General features: G+C 45.5%; 1 protein-coding gene and 1 non-coding gene across 3 annotated transcripts; one reads left to right on the plus strand and one right to left on the minus strand.

Annotated features, from left to right (window-relative positions):
* Nucleotides 1-583: 583 nt before the first annotated feature.
* On the minus strand, nucleotides 584-20,796 carry TRAFD1 (TRAF-type zinc finger domain containing 1). Of its 2 annotated transcripts, none has more exons than XM_066370872.1 (12): nucleotides 20,659-20,796; nucleotides 16,404-16,469; nucleotides 12,067-12,202; nucleotides 11,911-11,964; nucleotides 10,082-10,487; nucleotides 8,915-9,121; nucleotides 5,587-5,663; nucleotides 3,949-4,182; nucleotides 2,869-2,989; nucleotides 1,892-2,231; nucleotides 1,632-1,704; nucleotides 584-1,410 (listed from the first exon to the last, which is right to left on the minus strand). In XM_066370872.1, exons 2-12 carry the CDS (start codon nucleotides 16,448-16,450, stop codon nucleotides 1,339-1,341), a joined length of 1,767 nt encoding a protein of 588 aa, XP_066226969.1. In that variant the 5' UTR covers nucleotides 16,451-16,469; nucleotides 20,659-20,796; the 3' UTR covers nucleotides 584-1,338. The 2 variants fall into 2 exon arrangements, with proteins under 2 accessions (XP_066226969.1, XP_066226968.1); XM_066370871.1 differs by having other exon boundaries at nucleotides 2,863-2,989.
* On the plus strand, nucleotides 7,411-7,514 carry LOC136396521 (U6 spliceosomal RNA). The gene has a single exon (XR_010749803.1). It is a non-coding gene; the product is annotated as a U6 spliceosomal RNA (small nuclear RNA).
* Nucleotides 20,797-21,858: the final 1,062 nt, after the last annotated feature.

A 21,858-nucleotide genomic window follows, 5' to 3' on the forward strand; every position in this document is an offset into this window, starting at 1 on the left:
TAGGGAAAGGGGGGAAAATTGGACATGTTGAGAGATGAAAAATATAAAAAAAAACTAAACTGAACGTCTACAAAATGTAAATTATGTCTTAAGATGAAAACTACACTGGATGAATTAACAACAGGTTCTACTTCAAAAGATTTCGTGAACTGGAGACATGACCTTTCCACCCATGAGGCGGGCCAGTTCTTCCACTTCTATCCCCACTAGGTTGTTGGGAGAAAAACAAATGAGCTCAGAATAACCCCAGGTGCTGTGAGGTGCTGGGGGCCGTGGATCCTTCTGCCAAGGTTTGGCAACTCTCAGGATCTAGGCTTTTGAAGAATCTGCCTTTCTCTATGCAGTGCGCAAGTCCCCACCCAAGGTCACCACTAGAGCTGCAGCGACGGTCAGTTTCCTCGAAGTGCAATCAGTATAAGAGCTCCCTGAGAAGGAGCTCACTCTGGTTCTGCTGAGGCTGCGGGCACACGGAGGAAGCCCCGTCCTTCTCCCTTCCCCCAGGACGTCGGGCCGACACCAGCCCACTCAGACCCCCCTGAGGTCTCCAGCGTACACAGGAGACACAACCACAAGACTCACTGAATTCCAAATACAAACTTTATTTCTATTACAAGGATGTTAGTAATTACAATAATAAAATGAGGGAGGTGGGGGCTCTGATACGGGCTTCTGAAGCAGGTCCCAGAGCTGAGGCCTCAGTCGCAATCAGGCCGAACCCAGCCTGGCCCTGGCACCCACCTTCTCCGTCAGGACGCGGTGGAGACACTGAAGCGTCCCCTCCAGAAACAGGAGGCATGAAGCCAAAAGGCCGAAGCAGCAGATGCAAACAAAGCTGGAGCCCACACTCTAGCTCCTCCTCTCTGGAAGCCTGTTCCTGACGTGTCCTTGCCACCGGCCTGGCACTCCTGGGGGTGGGGGGCACAGGAGAGGGCACCCAAAGGCTCCCAAGTTGAGGCCCCGCAGGGAAAAGAATCATTTCACAGGTGGGTACCAGGTTCCCAGAATCCTCTCCTCTCTCTACTAGGACCATATAGCACCAAGAAACAGTGGTGACAGTATGTCAAAAGATGGAGCCCTGGTGCCCGAGAGCCATATCTTGTATTTCTGTGCTGCCAAAAGGCAGCAGCTAAAACTGAGCCATCCCTCAACAGCCTTCCTAACCCTCCCTCAAACCCCCAACTCTCACATCACAATCTCAAGACACAAAATGGCCATAACCTAGAAAAAGTTAAGATCTACAAAATCTCCTCTGCCCACAGAGCCCAAAAGGCAGGGCCCACCCTGCGGCGAGAGCTGCTGGCAGGATGGCATCCCCTGGCAGGCTCTCCAAGGACCCCACTACTCCTCCTCCTCCTCCTCCTCCTCCTCCTCCTCGGCGTCCCCAGCTCTCTGCTGCTTCGGGGGCTTTGCCTAGTGAAAACAAAACAGGCAACACTTACAGAGAAAGTAAAAAGGCAGCCCACCCTCAGAACCCTGAAAACGTCAAGCTTCCGAAGAAACCTCATCAAAATCCAAAAGCACAGTCCCTCAGCCACAAGTGGCTTGACACCCAGCCACTGCTCTGGACCTCAACACCCATACCAGAGCCCCCCCACCTCCCGGGTCCTCCCTGCTTGTGTGGGGCCTGTCACCTTGGCCGTTCTGTTGCGATAGCTGGCGGCTGTGGGGGTAGCCCGGGAGTTCCTGCCACCTTCACTCCTGCCACTGAAAGAGAAGGATGGGAAACCAGTTCCTGAGATGCCCCTGAGCACAAGTCAGACACTCAGATGACACACAGCTGGAACCAAACACAAGCAGCTCTCTGTGAGCAGACAACAGTACAAGCAAAGTCCACACTCCGAAGGTCTCCTGAGCTCCTCAAAAGCCGCTCTCCGGGGCCACCGATTCTCACCTTGCCCGTCTCCCTGCAGGCCCCAGGGGGAAACAGGGCATGAGGTTTTCTGAGTAGAGGTTTGGAGCAGGGTGAATCACTGGAACTTGCGCAGTGGCCATGGCCCCGCTATGGCTGTTCTGATTGTGCCCCCGGGTGTCCAGGCTGTCCAAGTTGTTGAGCTTCATTCCGTGCGGAGGGCTGGGCTGGGCACCAGGCTCGGGGCCTGATGTGGACGTTGTTGACAGTCGGTTACAGGTCGCCGTCATATTGTTAACGGGTCTGCTAGGGAGAAGAGGGAAGGTCGACACTCGACTGGTTTCCTGCTTGATATCATCCATGTAACCAGAAGGCAGGTCTCCTGCAAAGAAAGAGCAGCAGCTTTAGGGAAAGATGGCCCTTAGTGCTAGCACTGGGTCCGGAGCAGGGACAGTAGGTTTCTGGGTAAAACATGGCTGCCTCACACTTAAGAGCTGCTGAAACCCCAGTGCCCAGGACAGGGTGGGAACAGTTTGTCCACACTGTATACTTACCACCTGAGTCCTCAAACACATCCTAACTATTCAACAGTGATGTGCAAGCAAACCTTAAAAATAATTTCCAACTGATTTTGTAGTGAGTTCCAAACAGCTGACTTGCCCAGTCACAAGACCCTTTAATAATGATGGTGGCAGATGACGATGGCTACGTTCCCTAAGCAGATCTCAACTAGAGTCGGGGCCCAGGACAGCCACAGTAAGGTCTGAAAATCATCTCCAAATAATCCACGGAGGAAACCTACAGCTGAGCAATCACTGACTACTTGGCATGTTTCATAGCTGTCCCCAAAGCCATTACCTTATTCAGTCTACCAGGAGACCACAACTAGCCCAGTGACATCCTACTGTGCTGGGTCACCCGGTACTCGGGAAACCCCCAGGTTAGGGGGTAGGTGAGGAACGGCCAGCGGGCCCGAGTCAGCAGCAGACCTGTGGCTCTGGCTCAGCCCTTACTAATACCCTGGTGTCTGATACGCCTCTTGGGCAGCTCTGGCGAGGTCTCTTGAGGCTGGAAGTCCTGTCTAGGAATCTCGTCCATCACATGGTTGTTTGCTGTGGCTGGGCGTTGGTCACACTGGTCCTAACAAGAAAAACCAAAATTAGTACCTGTGGACTTAGTCATTTCTAGGAGCGGAAACAGTGAAGGGAAAGGGTGGAACAGCAGAGGGTGAACACACCGTCCCGGCAGGCCCCTGACAAGCACCGAGGAAGGGCCTAGGTCTGAGAGGAGCGCATCTGGCCTGGAGCCGTCATTCCCATCAGCACCCAAGGCGCTGGAGAAGCCCTGTCTGATCTGCACAGGGATCAGAAGGGCTGGTCGGAGAGCCCAAAGAGCGCCCGCCTATCCATGGACCGCAGAGTGTCCGCACAGTGGTTTATTCCAGTCTCCTGGACACAACCAGCAGCCACTTATCTACTGCTCGATCCAAACACAAGTCTTTATTACAGGAATGAAATGTGTGTGTTCTAGCAACAGCTATGCGGCATCAAATACAGAAATGGCCCTGAACACACCTGCAGTATTGGTTCCCAGAACGAACAGGACTAGACAGAAAATGTATTCTTCACTAAGTACTGGAACCCTAGATTGCAAAACCCAAAAAAGGACTTCAGATCATCTAGTCTAACTCCATTTACAGATATCCCCAGTGAGGGAACAGGACCTACCCAAGGGCAACCGTAGAACTAGACCTCCAGGTCTCCTGAAACACAAGTCTCTCATGTCATCACGATGGGAAGAATCTGCCTAGTCAGAAGGAGAATGTGTCAATGACCTCAGGGGAGTCTCATCTAAACCCCTCTGGCAAGTCCTTCACGCCTGTTTAATGAAGTCCTGGCTCCCTGGTCCTCAGCTAATGACACGACTGCTTCAGTTGCCAGAATGTAGAGAAAGTCAGCTCACAAAACTGGGCGTGTCCAGTAGCCAAGTCAGGTGCACAAGCAACTTAAAGGTGAAAAAAGCCTTGGCAGCTCTCAAAGCCGCAGGTTCGCTTGGGGATAAGCGTGGAGCGAATGGACGGGTTCTTCAGGGGCTCTCACCTGGTGATGGAACAGCACCTCCTCTTCCAGCTGCACCCCACAGAATTCACAGGGGATGATCACACTGTCCTCCATAGAGGGTGGACTGCTCAGGCCCATCAAAGAGTTTAACTGGTTACTTGTAGCCTGCTGCAAAAACTTCTGGAAAATGACATCAGGGTCCTCCTCCACCCCTTTGGGGAAAGTGCTACGCATATTATATGAAGGTAAAGCACAGGAAGGGTTACAGCTTGTCTGTCTCAAAAAGAATAAAAAAACAGGTTAAAATAAGGAGGTTAAGGAAAAAATACATTCCTCAAACATTTCCTAGAGTCACAAAATCTTACTGATACTTAATATTGGAGAAAGGAAACTAGAAATGGTCAGGGGAATGCAAATAGAAGATTCACTTTATTTTAAACATTTCTGTGCTTTTTTTTTTAACTGTGTTCATGTCTTTTAAACTAATTTGAAAATATTCAATATTCTTCCAATAGCCATAGAGTGAAAAAGGCCCAAATAGTCTTGGGTTATCCCTGTTAATGGATTTTCTTATGCTGCTCCCAAACCAAACATGACATGTATTCAAATACTGTATTATTTGACTTACGGGGGAATATATTGCACCAAGAGCAAAGGGACGCTTAATAGTTTTGGAAATGCCCTGGCCTGCGGGCCGTAGTTTGGGGACTCCTGTGCTAGACTAAGCCAAACCAAATCAGAGAGTGCAAGAGCATTGAAAGAAAAAGTTCCCTTCAATAGACAATCCTCAAACAAAGGAAGGCTATTCTCTAATCATTCCTAAATGGCTCGACAACTTTCAATCATTTAAAAAATATCTGACACCTTTCATATACCATGTATTAAGACTCAGACAGAAACTAGGCCCTGGCTGGTTAGCTCCGTCAGAGTGTCATCCCAAAACACCAAGGGTGTGGGTTTGATCCCTGGTCAGGGCACCTAAGGGAAGCAACCAATGAGTGCACAACTAAAGAGGAACAACAGATGAATGCTTCTCTCTCTCTCTAAAAAAAACCAAACACCTCAGAAACTAGGGAAACCAAGAAGCTGGCCCCAAGGAACTCAGCCTAGCAGTGCAGATAACAAAGAGGGAATCAGGACCACATCACAGACTAAAAGAGAAGTGCGCAGAGAACTTCTGAGGAGCACAGAGGTAGGAGCTCTGACCTAGCCTTCAGAAGTCTTTCAGGATGGTTTCTTGGACGTCTCGTCTGAACCACGTTTACAAGGAAGGGGCCTGTGTTGTTGGGTATGTTGAGGCAGGGCTGGAAGGCCACACAGCTTCCAGGCAGAAAAACTAAAGTATAAGAACGGCCCCAGACCGTACCAGGGAACTGCAAGGGCTTCAGTACAGCTCTAGTAAACACGTGGCAGAAGAGGAGACCAGATTACAGACGGTCAGCAGAGATGTACAGCAGTCACTGCACATGGAGGGCGCATCCTGGGCCTGCTAAAATCAGCATTACTTTTCCTGAGAGAGAATGAGACCAAGTTCTCATACCCGTGTGTCAGTAAAAAAACCTCAGCTGCCACTCCTATAACAGGCACATTAAAGTAGTGTCCTCAGACCTCATGTGTCCTGCAACACCAACTATGGCCTGCACACATTCCACTTACAGCCTAAGTAACTCAACACACCTGATGGTCAATCAGCAGTTCCTCTGGGTAGAGCTCCTCACAGAATTCACAAGGCAGCATGGTCTCATCGGCTGCACCTGAGTATCAGAGGCCACACGGTCAGATGCCAGATGAACAAACCTGACTCACCCCGTTATCCCCCGGCAGTGGTTAGCAAACTCATTAGTCAACAGAGCCAAATATCAACAGTACGATTGAAATTTCTTTTGAGAGCCAAATTTTTTAAATTTAAACTACATAGGTAGGTACATTCCTTATTGAGGTAGCGCCCGCACATGGGATTTTGTGGAAGAGCCACACTCAAGGGGCCAAAGAGCTACATGTGGCTCGCGAGTCGCAGTTTGCCGACCAGGGCCCTAGTGGGGTTTTGATATTTCAGAGATGTGGCAGTTTATGGGGCTGTAACTCCTCCCACAGAAACTACCTAAGAGACAAACCCTATGCCAAAAACGGCCACTTAGGGGGAAAGATGCATTTGTCCCCACTCCATGAGCAGCATTACAGTAGTAACTTACCCACTGCTCTCATTAAGAAGGAAATTTCAATGTGTATCCTTGGCACTAATCTAAGAGCCCCTGTGCATTATTTCAACCCTCAGGAAAGACTCACAAAGGAGGCCCTACATCACCCTCCTTTTATAGATGGAGAAACTGATGCTTGTATATTACTGGCAAATACCCTGGAAAACCCAGTACAAAATATCAAAAAAGATGCTGGGTGAACATAACTTTAATGTTGGAGGGTGATCATGAGAGGAGTAAGAAGCCTGCCTGAGTAAGTCTGGGCTCTGGGCAGGAGAGAGAACAGCCTCTACTGAAGAAAAGTAACTAGAGTCGGGCCTTTCCGTAGGTTTGAGTCCAAAATCTACATTTAGGGCCCTGGCCGGTTGGCTCAGCGGTAGATCGTCAGCCTGGCGTGCGGGGGACTGGGGTTCGATTCCCGGCCAGGGCACATAGGAGAAACGCCCATTTGCTTCTCCACCCCCACCCCCCCTTCCTCTGTCTCTCTCTTCCCCTCCTGCAGCCAAGGCTCCATTAGAGCAAAGATGGCCCGGGCGCTGGGGATGGCTCCTTGGCCTCTGCCCCAGGCACTAGAGTGGCTCTGGTCGCGGCAGAGCAATGCTCCGGAGGGGCAGAGCATCGCCCCCTGGTGGGCAGAGCATCGCCCCTGGTGGGCGTGCCGGGTGGATCCCGGTTGGGCGCATGTGGGAGTCTGTCTGACTGTCTCTCCCCGTTTCCAGCTTCAGAAAAAAAAAAAAAAAAAAAAAAAAAAAGAAATCTACATTTAGGATGTTTAAAGACCCAAACCTAAAATCCAGTTTAAAATTGTTCCAATCAGTAGTATCCCTAAGTGCCTGCTAGAAGCATGCATATATATATATATATATATATACACACACACACACACACACACACACACACACACACTCAGAGGAACACACCAGAAAACACTAGTTCACGTGCATATGTGCACACACTCAGAGGCAGCAAACCGCCATGAATGAGTCAGCATAAACAAATAACAAAACAAATTTTAAATATATTTTCAGACAATAGAAAATTAAGTATATTTAACATGCATAAAGATATGTTAAAAAGGGAATTTCAGTATGACTACCTAAGTTATAAAAGGTTATTTTGAAAATGAGACACATTGAAAAAAAAATCAAAGAGAACTCAAAACAAATAAAAAATATACAATTCCTGAGTGAATACACCAATGGCCATATTAAACAACAGGTCAGGAAGATAGGTAAGAATCACCCAGGTTGCAGCAGCACAGAGGACAAAGATAGAAAATGGACGTGAAGAAACGTGATGCATACTGCTCACTTCGGCAGCACATACACTAAAACTGGAACAATAAAGAGATTAGCATGGCCCCTGCACAAGGATGAGATGCAAGTTCGTGAAGTGTTCCATATTAAAAAAAGAAAATACATGGAGGATAGAGTGATGGCTGACACATCTGAACAGATTCAAGAAGAGACTACTGAGAATGAAAGGCAACAATCAAATAACAGATGGTAATTTTCCACTTATATAAAAAATACTAAACTTATAAACCAGGAAGGCCGGCCAATGCCAAGAAATTTAAAGCCAGAGAACTCATCAGAAAACTGCAGGAAAAAAATAAAACTGCAGAACCCCAATGACAAAAAAATCTTAAAGTCAGCCAGACAGAAAGACAGAGTACCTACAGAGAAATAACAACACTAATGAATGTCTTCTCTATAGCCAACAACAGAAGCCAAGAAATAGAATAGTAACTTCAAAAAACTAAGACAAGTCTGACCAGTGGTGGCGTAGTGGACAGACCTCGTCCTAGTACGCTGGGGTCTCAGGTTCAAAACCCCAAGGTTGCCGGCTTGAGCGTGGGCTCACCGGCTTGAGCACAGAGTTGCCGGCTTGAGCACGGGCTCACCAGCTTGAGCACAGAGTTGCCGGGTCACCCACTTGAGCGTGGGGTCACCGGCTTGAGCACAGAGTTGCTGGCTTGAGTGTGGGCTCACCAGCTCGAGCAGAGTTACCGGTAGGCTTGAGCAAGGGGTCTCAGGCTCTGCTGTAGCCCCCCACCCCCGCTCCCACCCCCGTCAAGGCACATATGAGAAGCAATCAATGAACAACTATGGTGCCACAACTATGAGTTGATGCTTCTCATCTCTCTCCAGGAAGCTGTCTCTCTCTCAAAAAAAAGGGAAAAAAACTAAGAAAAAATAATTAGCAATCTAGAATTGTAGGGCCAGAGAAAACTATCAAATATGAGGATAAAATAAAGATATTTTCAGACAAACCAAATCAGAAAATTTACAATCAACAGATACTTTCAATAGAGTTGCCAAAGAATGCACCTCAGGAAGAAATTTATCCTTGAAGGAAGTGCTGAGAAACAATGAGAAATAAAATGGTAAATAAGCAAAATAGAGGGCGGGAACTAAAATAAAGGGACCTGAAAAGAAGTTACCCAACACAGGAGCCTGGGTTTTAAAAGCAAACAAACAAAAACTCTAACGGACATTATGTGCAAGTAGGGAGCTTTCTTAAGACATACAGAATGATGTATGTAGGGATAAAATGTTATTCATTCTCAAGTGGTCCTGGGAGGAAACTTATAAAGATAAAAGAAAAATACTAAAAATGGTGAACAGAAGAGGAGTACATAGATACAGATACACTATTCTGACAGTTTTTAAAAATAAAAAGTTGGGAAAAGCAATGAACAAAAAGACAAATTTTATCTCATAAAAAACCTAATTTCATAGGAATTGTATAGTGTAAGACTTAAAACACTGTGGAGACAGAGGCTAGGGAGGAAGAAATGAACCTACCCTTTACGTCATTCAGAGCATTGAGACTTCTGTGGGTCTGGTCCACCTCACACACGGCCCTCCAGAAGTCCTGCTCTGCCAACTTGGGGCCCTGGCCTTCATTCTGCAGACTTAGGGCCAACATAAAGTCCAAGTTTGCACTGTCTTCACCACCCTCTTTGGGGGACTGCCGGCTTCTATTCCTTTCCTGTCTTTCTTGTTCCTCCACTGAAAAAAAAAAAAGGAAATCAGTTCTCAGGATGTATTTGAGATGCTGCTAGGCTTTAGCTCAAGTCCATGCCTACCCAATACTCAAGTCCGTGCCTACCCAATGCTCAAGTCCGTGCCTACCCAATGTTCAAGTCTACACCTACCCAATGCTCAAGTCTACACCTACCCAATGCTCAAGTCTACGCCTACCCAATGCTCAAGTCCGTGCCTACCCAATGTTCAAGTCTACACCTACCCAATGCTCAAGTCCATGCCTACCCAGTGCTCAAGTCCGTGCCTACCCAATGTTCAAGTCCACGCCTACCCAATGCTCAAGTCCGTGCCTACCCAATGTTCAAGTCTACACCTACCCAATGCTCAAGTCCATGCCTACCCAGTGCTCAAGTCCGTGCCTACCCAATCTGTGCAGGAAAGAGGTCCAGCCCTCCAGTCCTCACAGGACTCCAGATCTTAAGTTTACCAAGATAAAAGTCTCCATTACTGTTTTAATTGTTTTACTAATAAGCAATCTTATTGAGCTTTAACTATATGATAGGCACTGCGCTAAACATTTTACATACATTTTCTGCACTGTAGCAGAATGGTTTAAAGTACGGGTCAGACTGCCTGAATTCAAATCCCTGCTGTACCAGTTACTACCCTCATAAGACTGCTGTGAGAATTCAATGAGTTACTACATGTAAAGCACTTTGCAAATACCTGAAGCACATAGGGCATACTTAGGAAATATTAGCTGTTAATAGTCTTGTAATCACCATCATCATCAACCCTAATTATAATCCAGTAGCAATCCTATACCAAAGAGGTTCTGGTGCTCCCACCTTTAGGCAAGTTAGTATTTTTCCTTACATTACATTGGCTATAGGCGGGTTTCTATAATTAAGATCTATTTGGCCCCAAAGCCCTGTTCCTATTTGCCCTGACATTTTGATGCCCTGTAATCCCAACACAACTCACACAGATTATTCTGAATTGGAAACGGGGTTGTCATGTTCCTTTGGTTGATAGTCCTACTATGGAAAAGGTCCGAGTCAAAGGCTCTCAGCGGCCTCCGGGATAGCCTCATGGGTGGGTCCAGAGACTCGATTTGTCGGAGGAGTTGGGATGCAATCCACATTCCTTCTTGACCCCAACACTCATCATACGCGTTAGGAGGCATGGCAACCTCATCTCTCTTTTCCTCCCCTTCTCTCCCACAGACTTCAGGATGAGTCTTCAGATCTTTCACCAGGACATTACGCCCACAATTGCCACATAACTCTGTCCGGGCACCACAGTAATCTTCATGGTCCTTCAGTTTGAGGACAGAGAGTTCCAAATCACAGTGCTGGCAAAGGGCCAGCCGTAGAGGACACTCGGTCTCCTGCAACATGAGTAATGGGGCAGTTAATGTGCAAATCAAAGAGAGCCCATGTTCCAGTACTGGGCAAGGAGAGCGAAGAAGCTTCACTTCAATGCTTCCTTCCAATACCAGCTTCACACTCAGCCCCCCTCCCCTGACATCATTTTGTGCACACATAACAAAGCAACCCCAAATCAGCCAGGTAAGCCCAGAAGCAAATGGCAAAAGCACAGTGATTCAGATGTTTGTCAAAGCTCCACCAGCCAACTTCCCCCTACTATGCCAATCAGTCTTAAGTTCCTGGTAATGAGGAAAAGAGACTGCCCTTTAGAAAGACATTAATTTTTTTAATCTGTACATTTATATTATGGCACTAGCTTTACATTGACCAAAGAAGCCAGGAATCACCAGTAAGAATAAGATGACCCAGGAGTACTGCTGTACTTAGCAGATGAAGGACTAAACTTTTACTTTTTTCTTTTTTAGTACAGGTGGGGACAGACAGGAAGGGAGAGAGATAAGCTGTGGCATTTTAGTTGTTCATTGATTGCTTCCTCATATGCGCCCTGACCGGGGATCTCCAGCTGAGCCAGTGACCCCTTGCTCAAGCCAGCGATCTTGGGATTATGTCTATGATCCCACACTCAAGCTGGTGACTCCACGCTCAAGCCAGTGAACCCGCACTCAAGCTGGAGATCTTGGGATTTTGAACCTGGGTCCTCAGCATCCCAGGCTGATGCTCTATCCACTGCAGCACCACCTGGTCAGGCACTAGTAGGATTTTTTAAATGCTGAATTAATAGTTTGGTTAGAGCATCATCCTAATAGCCCACAGTTGTGGGTTCGATCCCCAGTTATGGCACATACAAGAATCAACCAATGAATGTATAAATGGGTAGAACAAATAGATTTCCCCCCTCTCTCTCTCTTTCTCTCTCTCAAAATCAATTAAAATATATATATAAAACAATGGACAGTTTTATCTCAACTAGTAACCAAATATTACTATGTTCTCACTCACCAAATGCTCTTTGAGGAATTTCTTTGGGTATAAACAGCATGCTCTTCAAGTGATCAAGAAGTTAAAATGAAATTATAAGACTTAAGGCAGGTTGTGTGCTAAGTAAGGAGGTCGTACCATGTTGGCAACTCCAAGCCTGGCTTAAGACTCAGTGAGGCTGCTAATAGCCAAACCCCAGAATGAGAATGAAAGACTCAGTTCCAAAGGGAAAGGCTCTGCAACCTGGACAGGGGGCACAACAGGCCACGCAGCCAAATCTGGCAGCAAATAGTCAAAGCCTCAAATAGGCTTTGAGAGGTGGTGTGCACGGAGCTGGTAAAGAACAGACAACCAGACTGGCCTTCTGCTCTGCATGTGGCTCTGGAATCTCGGGATCGGCCCCACGGTAACGCACTTCTCCCTTCGCCGTGCAGGGAAACTAACCTCATGATTCTTTAACTGCCTCTTCTCCAACTTCTTATTACATTTGCAGGTAACCTAAGATAAGAAGTGAGAACCGATAAATGGGCTTTGTGACAACTTGCTCACTTGCCATTGCACAACAGCAAGTATAATACACTGGAGTCCTTGAGGGCTCACCTGACAGTGTTCTGCAGCCATGTGAGTCTCCATGTCAGACTTGGGGAGTGGGTCCTTGCAGATAGGGCACACACCAATGTTCCTTTGACAGTGGATCTCATGGATGGTAAAGTTGCACACCGGAATTTCTTTTTTGCTGCAGAAGTGGATCAAAGAAAAAGGCAAGCGTTACTGACTGATCCTGCACAGTGTATCATGTGGAAACCTATCATGTCCAATCTTTATTCTCCATTATTACTCTTCAGTGAGTACCTAGTCTATTAGCTCTTATGATTGTTACTACCCCTGCGTTTCATGAGTTAACTCCTGAAGGTTCTGAGTCTGCTGTGCCACACTCTGCGCTGTCGGTGCTGTGTGCTACCCGAAAGCTCAGCCTACCTAGCTTTCTAGACATCAGAGTTGACCACAACCAACACCTCAGCCATTCTATGGAAACAACTCTGACGATGAGCCACCTCTATTACAAGAACTGGGCATGAATTTTGACTACAACTGGAAAAAAAAAACACTTAACAGTGTTACAGCCATTAAAAGCCTAACTTTTTCCTCATTTGGATTTGACCATTGGAAAACTCTAATTTCACAGTCTAGGTAAAGACTGCATTAAAACAACGTACCTAAGTATGTCACCTAGAGTAAAATTTCAGAAAAAGAAAACACTGAATAGGATACAGATATTCACACAACAAATCCTTAACACTATGTTTTGCCTCTGACCCTTTATCCCACACTAAGTTGAAGCTAGCTTCTCTCTTACAGTTTTAATCTACATATACAGTCTAAGAAACAGTTCAGAGTGGGATGACTGATGTGCCTCCAGCTGTAGTCACATTCCCAATATGAAAGACCAAGACACCAAATTTATTTTCATCCAATGATGGAATTATGAAGAAATCTCCAATATTAACGCTGAAAGGTGACACAGTAGAGTAATCAATGATGGGGGTTGGGAGAAAACTCAACTGGATAAAGGGGAAACTACTAATGTTTTCACAGATTTAATTTCTGCTATTTCTCCAAAATTCCTAGCTTTCTAAGAAAACCAACCATTGGTTTTAAACTACCAGTTTAATTTTTTTAAACTGTAGGATATTTATATAGTGGAAGGAGCCATAAAATCAGTTATCATCTAAACCTATTAATTCGCCTGACCAGGCGGTGGCGCAGTGGATAGAGCATCAGACTGGGATGTGGAGGACCCAGGTTCGAGACCCCAAAGTCGCCAGCTTGAGCTCGGGCTCATCTGGTTTGAGCAAAGTTCACCAGCTTGGACCCAAGGTTACTCGGTCTGCTGAAGGCCCACGGTCAAGGCACATATGAGAAAGCAATCAATGAACAAGGTGTCACAACGAAAAACTGATGATTGATGCTTCTCATCTTTCTCCGTTCCTGTCTGTCTGTCCGTCCCTATCTATTCCTCTCTCTCTCTCCCTGTCTCTGTAAATAAATAAATAAATAAATAAACCTATTAACTCAACAAAAATTAACATTAGTAAATCCCATTACAGGCATACCTCATTTTCTTGCACTTCATAGAATCCTGCATTGTTTACAAACTGAAGGCAAGACCCTCCACCAGCGAAAAGATGGGCTCTTTACTGTGGTGGGCCAGAACCAAACCTGCGGTATCTCTGAGGTAGGCCTGGCGCAGAGGTGTTGGGAAACTAGTACTCTAACACTAACGGACATGCGAACTGCTTTAAAATAGCCTGAAAATGCATTTCTCGGACCCTAAAATTATGCTTTTTAACCCAGTAATCTCACTCTTGGGATTATGAAGGTTTTTCATTAGTCATAATATTGTACAAAAATGAAAACCATTAAAAACATTGAAACAATCAGGAACAACAAAGCTAACTATGGTACAGCCACAAAGGGAGAGAAGCAGAGCTATATCAAGAATGGACTCCCCGTTTCCAACTTCAGGGGAAAAAAAAAAAAATTAAAAAAAAAAAAAAAGAATAGAAATTGTGCACAAAATACTATGAAAAATCAAAGCCAGTAATAACTGCTTAGGGTGTTAACATTCTAGGTTCTTTTTTCATAATTTTGACCAAAATATTATTTTAACAGCACAAGTTAAAAAATAAATTATAGTTTATTTTACAGGGCTACTCTGGATAACCTACTGACAAGATCATTCTATATATACAAGGAAACTAAAATTTTGAGTTAGAACATAAGGACCACATAATCTTAAAGAAGAAAGAATCAAAAACAGCTGGAGGAATGACACAGAGCAGTTGCTATTACACGCTTTCACCTCTTGGGAAACCTTGAAAAAGAAGGGTAAACGATATTTGCAACAATTACATGAAACCTCGGACTGCTGGTTTTGTTCTCTTTCAATTGAACTCCCAAGATAACCCCACCAAACATTCCAACCAGACAAAATACTAATACACTTGCTTCCTACATACAGATAAAATCAAGATGTTTAAAGTGAGGTAAGTGAGAACACAATTCCTTATGTAGTTAAAACTGCTAAAAGCCCCAAGAACTAGCAAGTTCAAGATAAAATTTCATTTTAGATAGAAATGACTGACAAAGCAAGCCAAGACTTCCCGGAAACTTTCCAGCAGCCTTTCAAACAATAAACGCAACAAGCCAGAAATAATTCTTTAATATGTGCAAATATAAGAAGGTGACTGAAGCTTGTGTTCCCTAAACCACACACCCCTCCCAATCAGGACACCGTAAGAGAAAACATGCAAAGACATCTTCAATCACAACAAACTATTCTTCTTACTGAGCCAGTGGGTCTAACTGCAGCTCATATTTTGAAGGGTACCTTAACTTTTCTTAGGGAACAAAGAAATATGGATCTAAAGACAAAATTTTAAAACCTGGCATTTAAACAGGGTGACTTGGATGGGGAGGTCTGTGCTGGCTTAGCCTTCTATGCTAATCTATTTTTTTTTAAATAAATTACTTTCACTTTGAATAACCTTGTTTTCATTAGCTTTCCAGTAACTTACCCTTCTTTTTAAATTCCACTGGCATAGTTATTTATGTGTTTACTAGGCTTGAGATTCTTTGGGGTGGTAAGAGTATCTTAACTGATGCTAAAGCCTTATCTCCATTTTCATAAAATAAGTGATTTTTACTTATTATTTGTACCACTGATTACTTAGTATCAGTAACAGTATATGTAAAACCCGAACAAAGCTAAAATAGTCTTTTAAACGTCAAAAAGTGATAAAAAGCATAGTAGAAAAATACCCTACAAAGGCAAGACTCCCTCACAGAAATAAAATCTGGAGTTGTTTTTGTTTTGTTTTTAAGAAATGAAATCTTAATTCCAGGCAGGGAAAGAATATTGTGACCAGCAGTTGCTGTGATTACATCCTAATTCTGCTAAAAGGCTGAGCAGAAACAAAAAGGCAATTAAAAAAAAAAAATTATTTGGCTTGAACCTTTAATCAATCTTCATCAAACTATTCCCCTTATTCAACATCTCTTTCCTTTTACCACAATTTGGTAAGTTAAACATAACACAGTTTTGCTTTCTTTAGCTTTTAGTAAGAGCACTTATATCTCACTAAAGTACCAAGTTCTTGAGAAATCCCAACCAGGATCAGATTATTAGCTGCATTCCTGAGCAGTTTCACTTCAGCAAGGAAGAGCTGCTCTTTCTTGTCACTCACGTGGGTTAAAAACACCAAAATAGAAAGCTGTTTAGCCCTGAATGTTAAGTCAAGACTGTGCCCAGTCTTCACTCACAGCTCTGGAATCATGAAATGGTAACAAATCAGATCTGTCAGAAGACTTTAGACTTACTTTTTTTTTTTAACAACTGAATATTCCTTCAGCAAAATCTTTTATAAAAACCGTTCAGCTGCTCTGGTTGAACTACTTTCTCACTACTAGAGGTAGAGCCAAGCTCACTAACCCTTGCTCCCAATCAATCCCAAGACAGCCAGCCACTGTAGCCACTCAGGGAAATAAATCCTTGCAACACACTTTGAAAAACATTAATCCAAGTATTTTACTATATTTTTAGTATCTTTTTAAAATAATGTAAGATGATAGTTTTCAGAAAGACAAAAAAATCTTAAAAGTGAGGCCCAAAGCAGTCAAGTGACTTACCAAATCATTACCTAATTAAAGGCAGGAACCAGAGCCCTAGCCAAACTGATACCTAAACCAACCATCTTGTCAAATTACAAAAACAGGCAATTTTATCCAAAAGTGGTTAAAAAAACTTTAGTCTCATATACTGCCATGACACATATACAGGCTCCAATTTTAACCCACCAATAAATAAAATTAATAAGCACCAACTCTTTACTGAAGCTATTTTGTCCTCACTCCAAAAACATTTCTTAACTTCTTACCAGTTGTCACACAGTCGAGTGTCTTGGTCATCTAGAAATTCAGCCATCTTTAGCTCTTCCTGAAAACTGCAAAGGTAGAAGTGAGAACTTTCATTTTCATTTCTGCTTTAAGGATGACAAGAGAAACACAAAAGCAAAACACTCAGGCACAGAAAATGTCACCAAAGCCAGTGCATCTATTCTAAAGCATTTTATTTAATACTCTACACATGGGTTTTACCTTTTTAAGATTTTCTTTTTAGATTTTATTTACTTGTTTTAGAGAGAATAAAGAGAGAGAGAGAGAGAGAGAGAAGGGGGGGGGGAAGAGCAGGAAGCATAAACTCCCACATGTGCCTTGACCAGGCAAGCTCAGGGCTTCGAACCAGCGACCTCAGTGTTCCAAGTCGATGCTTTATCCACTGCGCCACCACAGGTCAGGCCCTTTCTATTATTTAATTTTCACTTTAAAATAATGTGACTTGCAAAAAACAGCACAAAGAATTCCCATATACTCCTCACTCAAAAAACATTATAACCAGCCTGACCAGGTGGTGGCGCAGTGGATAGAGCATCAGACTGGGATGCGGAAGACCCAGGTTCGAGACCTCAAGGTCACCAGCTTGAGCACGGGCTCATCTGGTTTGAGCAAAAGCTCACCAGCTTGAGCCCAAGGTTGCTGGCTCAAGCGAGGGGTTACTCAGTCTGCTGAAGGCCCGCAGTCAAGGCACATATGAGAAAGCAATCAATGAACAACTAAGGTGTTGCAACGGGCAACAAAAAACTAATGATTGATGCTTCTCATCTCTTCGTTCCTGTCTGTCTGTCCTTGCCTATCCCTCTCTCTCTCTCTGGGAAAAAAACAAACAAACAAACAAAAACCATTATAACCAAAGTAAAATTATCAAATATAGGAACTAACACTAATACAGTACTAGTAACTAATCAATAGATCTTCAAATTTCACAAATCATCCCACTGATACCCTTTAGTCTAGTTCAGGATCAAATCCAGGGTCACATACAGCATTCAATTATTTCTCTTTAATCTGACCAGGCAGTGGTGCAGTGGACAGAGCACCAACTGGACATGGAGGACTCAGGTTTGAGACCTCGGGGTCGTTGGCTTGAGTGCAGGCTCACCTGGTTTGAGCAAGGCTCACCAGCTTGAGCCCAAGGTCGCTGGCTTAAACAAGGGGTGACTTGGTCTGCTGTAGCCCCCTGGTCAAGGCACATATGAGAAAACAATCAATGAACAATTAAGGTGCAGCAACGAAGAGTTGATGCTTCTCATCTCTCTCCCTTCCTGTCTTTCCCTCTCTTTGTCTCTCTCTGTCACAAAAAAAAAAAAAAAAAAAAAAAAAAAAATTTCTCCTTAATCTTCTTTGCTCTGGGATATTCCTTCAGTTTTTTGTTTGGTTTTTTTTTAATTTTCCATTGATTTGAGAGAGAGATGAGGGAGGGAGGAAGAAAGAGAGAAAAAGAGAGAACTAGTATCAATTCGGTGTTCCACCCAGTTGTTCCATTAGTTGTGCATTCAGTGGTTGCTTCTCATATGTTCTCTGACTGGGGATCAAATCTGTGACCTTGGCCCTGGCCGGTTGGCACAGTGGTAGAGCGTCGGCCTGGCGTGCAGAAGTCCTGGGTTCAATTCCCAGCCAAGGCACACAAGAGAGGCGCCCATCTGCTTCTCCACCCCTCCCCCTTTCCTTCCTCTCTTGTCTCTCTCTTCCCCTCCGCAGCCGAGGCTCCATTGGAGCAAAAGATGGCCTGGGCGCTGGGGATGGCTCCAAGGCCTCTGCCCCAGGCGCTAGAGTGGCTCTGGTCTCGACAGAGCGACGCCCCGGATGGGCAGAGCATCTCCCCCTGGTGGGCGTGCCGGGTGGATCCCGGTGGGGCGCATGCGGGAGTCTGTCTGACTGCCTCCCCGTTTCCAGCTTCAGAAAAAAATACAAAAAAAAAAAAAAAAATCTGTGACCTTGGCACACCTAGATGATGGTCTAGCCACTGACCCCAACCCACCCACCCCCCGGGGCCAGGGCCATTTCTTCAATCTTTCTTCATCTTTCATAACTTTATTAAGTGTATTAGCTATTTTGTAGAATGTCCTTTTAGTTTGGGTTTGTTTGATGTTTTCTCGTGATTAATACGTATCTGGCAAGAATACCACAGAAGTGATGTTGTATTCATCTTGGTGCATTACATCACAAAGCATATGATCTCAACAAGCTTATTATTCCAGATGACGTTAACTTTGATTATGTAGTTAAGACAGTGTCTACCAGGTTTCTCCACTGCCAAGTTTCCCCTTCCTTTTTTTTTTTTTTTTTTTTTTTTGTATTTTTCCTAAGCTAGAAACGGGGAGAAACAGTCAGACAGACTCCCGCATGCGCCCAACCAGGATCCACCAGGGGGCGAAGCTCTGCCCACCAGGGGGCGAAGCTCTGCCCACCAGGGGGCGTCGCTCTGCCGCGACCAGAGCCACTCTAGCGCCTGGGGCAGAGGCCAGGGAGCCATCCCCAGCGCCCGGGCCATCTTTGCTCCAATGGAGCCTCGGCTGCAGGAGGGGAAGAGAGAGACAGAGAGGAAGGAGAGGGGGAGGGGTGGAGAAGCAGATGGGCGCTTCTCCTGTGTGCCCTGGCCGGGAATCGAACCCGGGACTTCTGCACGCCAGGCCGACGCTCTACCACTGAGCCAACCGGCCAGGGCCACCCCTTCTTTTTAAACAAATTATCAATGTAGAAAGCAAAGTGCTGGAGACTTTATTACCAATATTTATATTTTTAACCTTTTTTTAATTTAATTGGATAAAGAAGAGAAATATTGATTTGTTGCCCCACTAATTTATGCATTCATTGGTTGTCTTGTATGTGCCCTGACAAGGTGTCGAACTCACAACCTTGGTGTATCAGGATGACTAACAACAGAGCTATGTGGCCAGGGCACCAATATTTACTTTAGATTATTCCTTTCCATGATGCAAAAAAAATGGTCTTAAATACTGCCCCCAAAAGGATTTTTTCATGGTTTTTACATTTTTAAACTCACTTTTCAAAAACCATTCATTCAGCATGTTAAGACTGTGTGCGCCAGACACTGTTCCCTGGTGTTAAGAATACTCTACAAATTAAAGTGTCTGACCCAACAGATCAATTTAGTTAAAGAGAAAAATAAGCGAAGAAATAGATAATGCCTTAAGGTGAATATTTTGATGGAAAAGTACATTGACAAAACAACAACAACAAAAAAAATAAACCCATTCCCAAAAGGTGGGGAAGCCTAGGTACCTTTCTCGGGGCTGATTCTAGGTGCGATCTATTCTAGTCACTAAACTAAACCCAGGACAGAGTCTCGGAGGAGGGAAGTCCCTGGTTTTCAGCTGCAAGAGGATTAGGGGCGTCATGTACGGCTCGAGGGCGGAACCTCTGAGGGTCAAGTTCTGGTTCTGTCACTCAGTGATTTAACCTCTCTAGTCCCCCAATTCCTCACAAAAACAACTGACAATATTTCCAAGGGTCGTTAGGAGGAGCGAATGAGCGAACGCACCAAGGCGCTTTGGTACTGTAAGTCTTCAGCTGTGAGAGGGGCCCGTCTTAGGGACTTCGAGGGCCGCCCCCCTGCCCGAGAAGACGGAGCTACCGCTTGAGGGTCCAGACCCAGAAGGCGATTTCCAACTGCCCCTCCCCCCGCGAGGTCGGGATCGGGAGTGGAGAAGGCACCAACCAGCTTCGCAAATAGCAACAGTTACCATTTAGTGGCCGTTCACTGTAAACGTTTTCCACCGGCGATCTTTATTTATAATACAGGCCACAGCCCTATGAGGTGCAAGTTATTAAAGTGGAAGCCTGGGCGACAGTGACTGCCGCACAGTTGGTCAGAGTGGGGACTTGAACCCGTGTCGCGGGCTGAGAGTCGGCAGTAGGCCACCGCGACCCCCCACGCCGCCGGCAGCTCGAGGCTCGGGCCCAGATCTGCCCGGGGTGCGGTGACCCAGGGGGCGCTCCGGACCACGCCCGCTTCCCGGTCACCCCGGCCAAGCCCGAGAAGGGGCGGCGACGATGCCGCCGCAGGCTGTCGAGGCTACGGGTTCCTGAAAAGAAAACGCGGCCTCCGCCACTGGCCTGAGGAGCCGCCGCGGCGCGGGCAATTTTCCCCCCGCGGCCGCCACTCCCCCGGCGTACAGCCCCTGCACACGCACACCCGCCCTCGGGGTACCGGCCTCCTCCGAACTGGGAGCCGCAGAAAGCTCCCCCTGCCCGTGCCGCCGCTACACTCACCCGGGACCAGAAGAAGGACCTCGAACTGACTCGCCAGCCACGAACACTTAGCCACCCCTCTCGGCCCCCGCACTGAACAACGGCCCACCGGGCCGCCTCACCACTTCCGACCGTCGCGGAGCAGCGCGTCCATTGGCCACGGTGGCCCCGGGTGTCGGCCAATTGGACAGCATTGTTGTCGCTCCCAGGGCCCCGCCTTCTGTGTACCGATTGGCTCCTCGGAGCTCAACGGAGGCGTGTACCTGGAAGTCCCTGCACATCTGGAATGAGGGACAGAGACTTGAGCTGTTCCAGGCCCAGCACTGCCCCTGACACAGGCTAATAATATTTGCATGAATAATAGTTGCAATGAATAATATTTGCATTATTAATACGCCTAATATATTAAGGTAATAAATGCCATTTGTTTTCTTGTTATGACCCATTAATATTTATTAGTCGTTCTTTTTGCTATTACAATGCACTTTTTCAAGATATCTGCAAGGCTCTGCCCATAGTTGAACACTCGCTTTTTGCAGTTGGCTGAGGCACACGCCTGAGTCCCAGTTTCTTCCCATACTGCCTGTATGGATTCTCTGACTCTTCTTCCCTCACAAATAAAAATAAATAAATAAATAAATATTTAAACGTAACCAAGGTCATCCTAAGGAAATGAAAACTTCAGAGACTTAGGCTCCAGGGAGCTCCTGGTTGGTGAACACCTCGATTATGCCAGGAGTGTGACACATGGACAGCGAGAAGGTACAGAAGCTCTGCATTGCCCCCTACGTGTCTCTTCATTTGGCTGTCCTGATTGATATCCTTTACATTAAAGCTGTAATTGTAAGTACAGGCAGACCTTGTTTTATTGCGCTTTGCCTTATTGTGCTGCACAGATGTTGCATATTTTACAAACCGAAGAGAAACCTTCCACTAGCACAAAGATTACAGCTTGCTTTATTGCGATACTCACTTTATTATGATGGTCTGCAACCGAACCCGAACCCACAGTATCTCCAAGGAATGCCTGTATAGTGCTTTCCTGAGTTCTGTGGGTCAGTCTACTGAATTAACCAAGGGAGTTTTGTGAAACAGTGAATTTAGAGCTGGTTTATTAGAATATGGTTCACCTGGAGACTCCCAAAGGGGGGACTACTAAGATCTGTTTCTCACTGACAGCAATTCACTTCTGACAACTTCACAAATGCGTAGTTTTTCCTC

This window comes from Saccopteryx leptura, chromosome 2, assembly GCF_036850995.1.
Source record: "Saccopteryx leptura isolate mSacLep1 chromosome 2, mSacLep1_pri_phased_curated, whole genome shotgun sequence".
Lineage (NCBI taxonomy): Eukaryota > Metazoa > Chordata > Mammalia > Chiroptera > Emballonuridae > Saccopteryx > Saccopteryx leptura.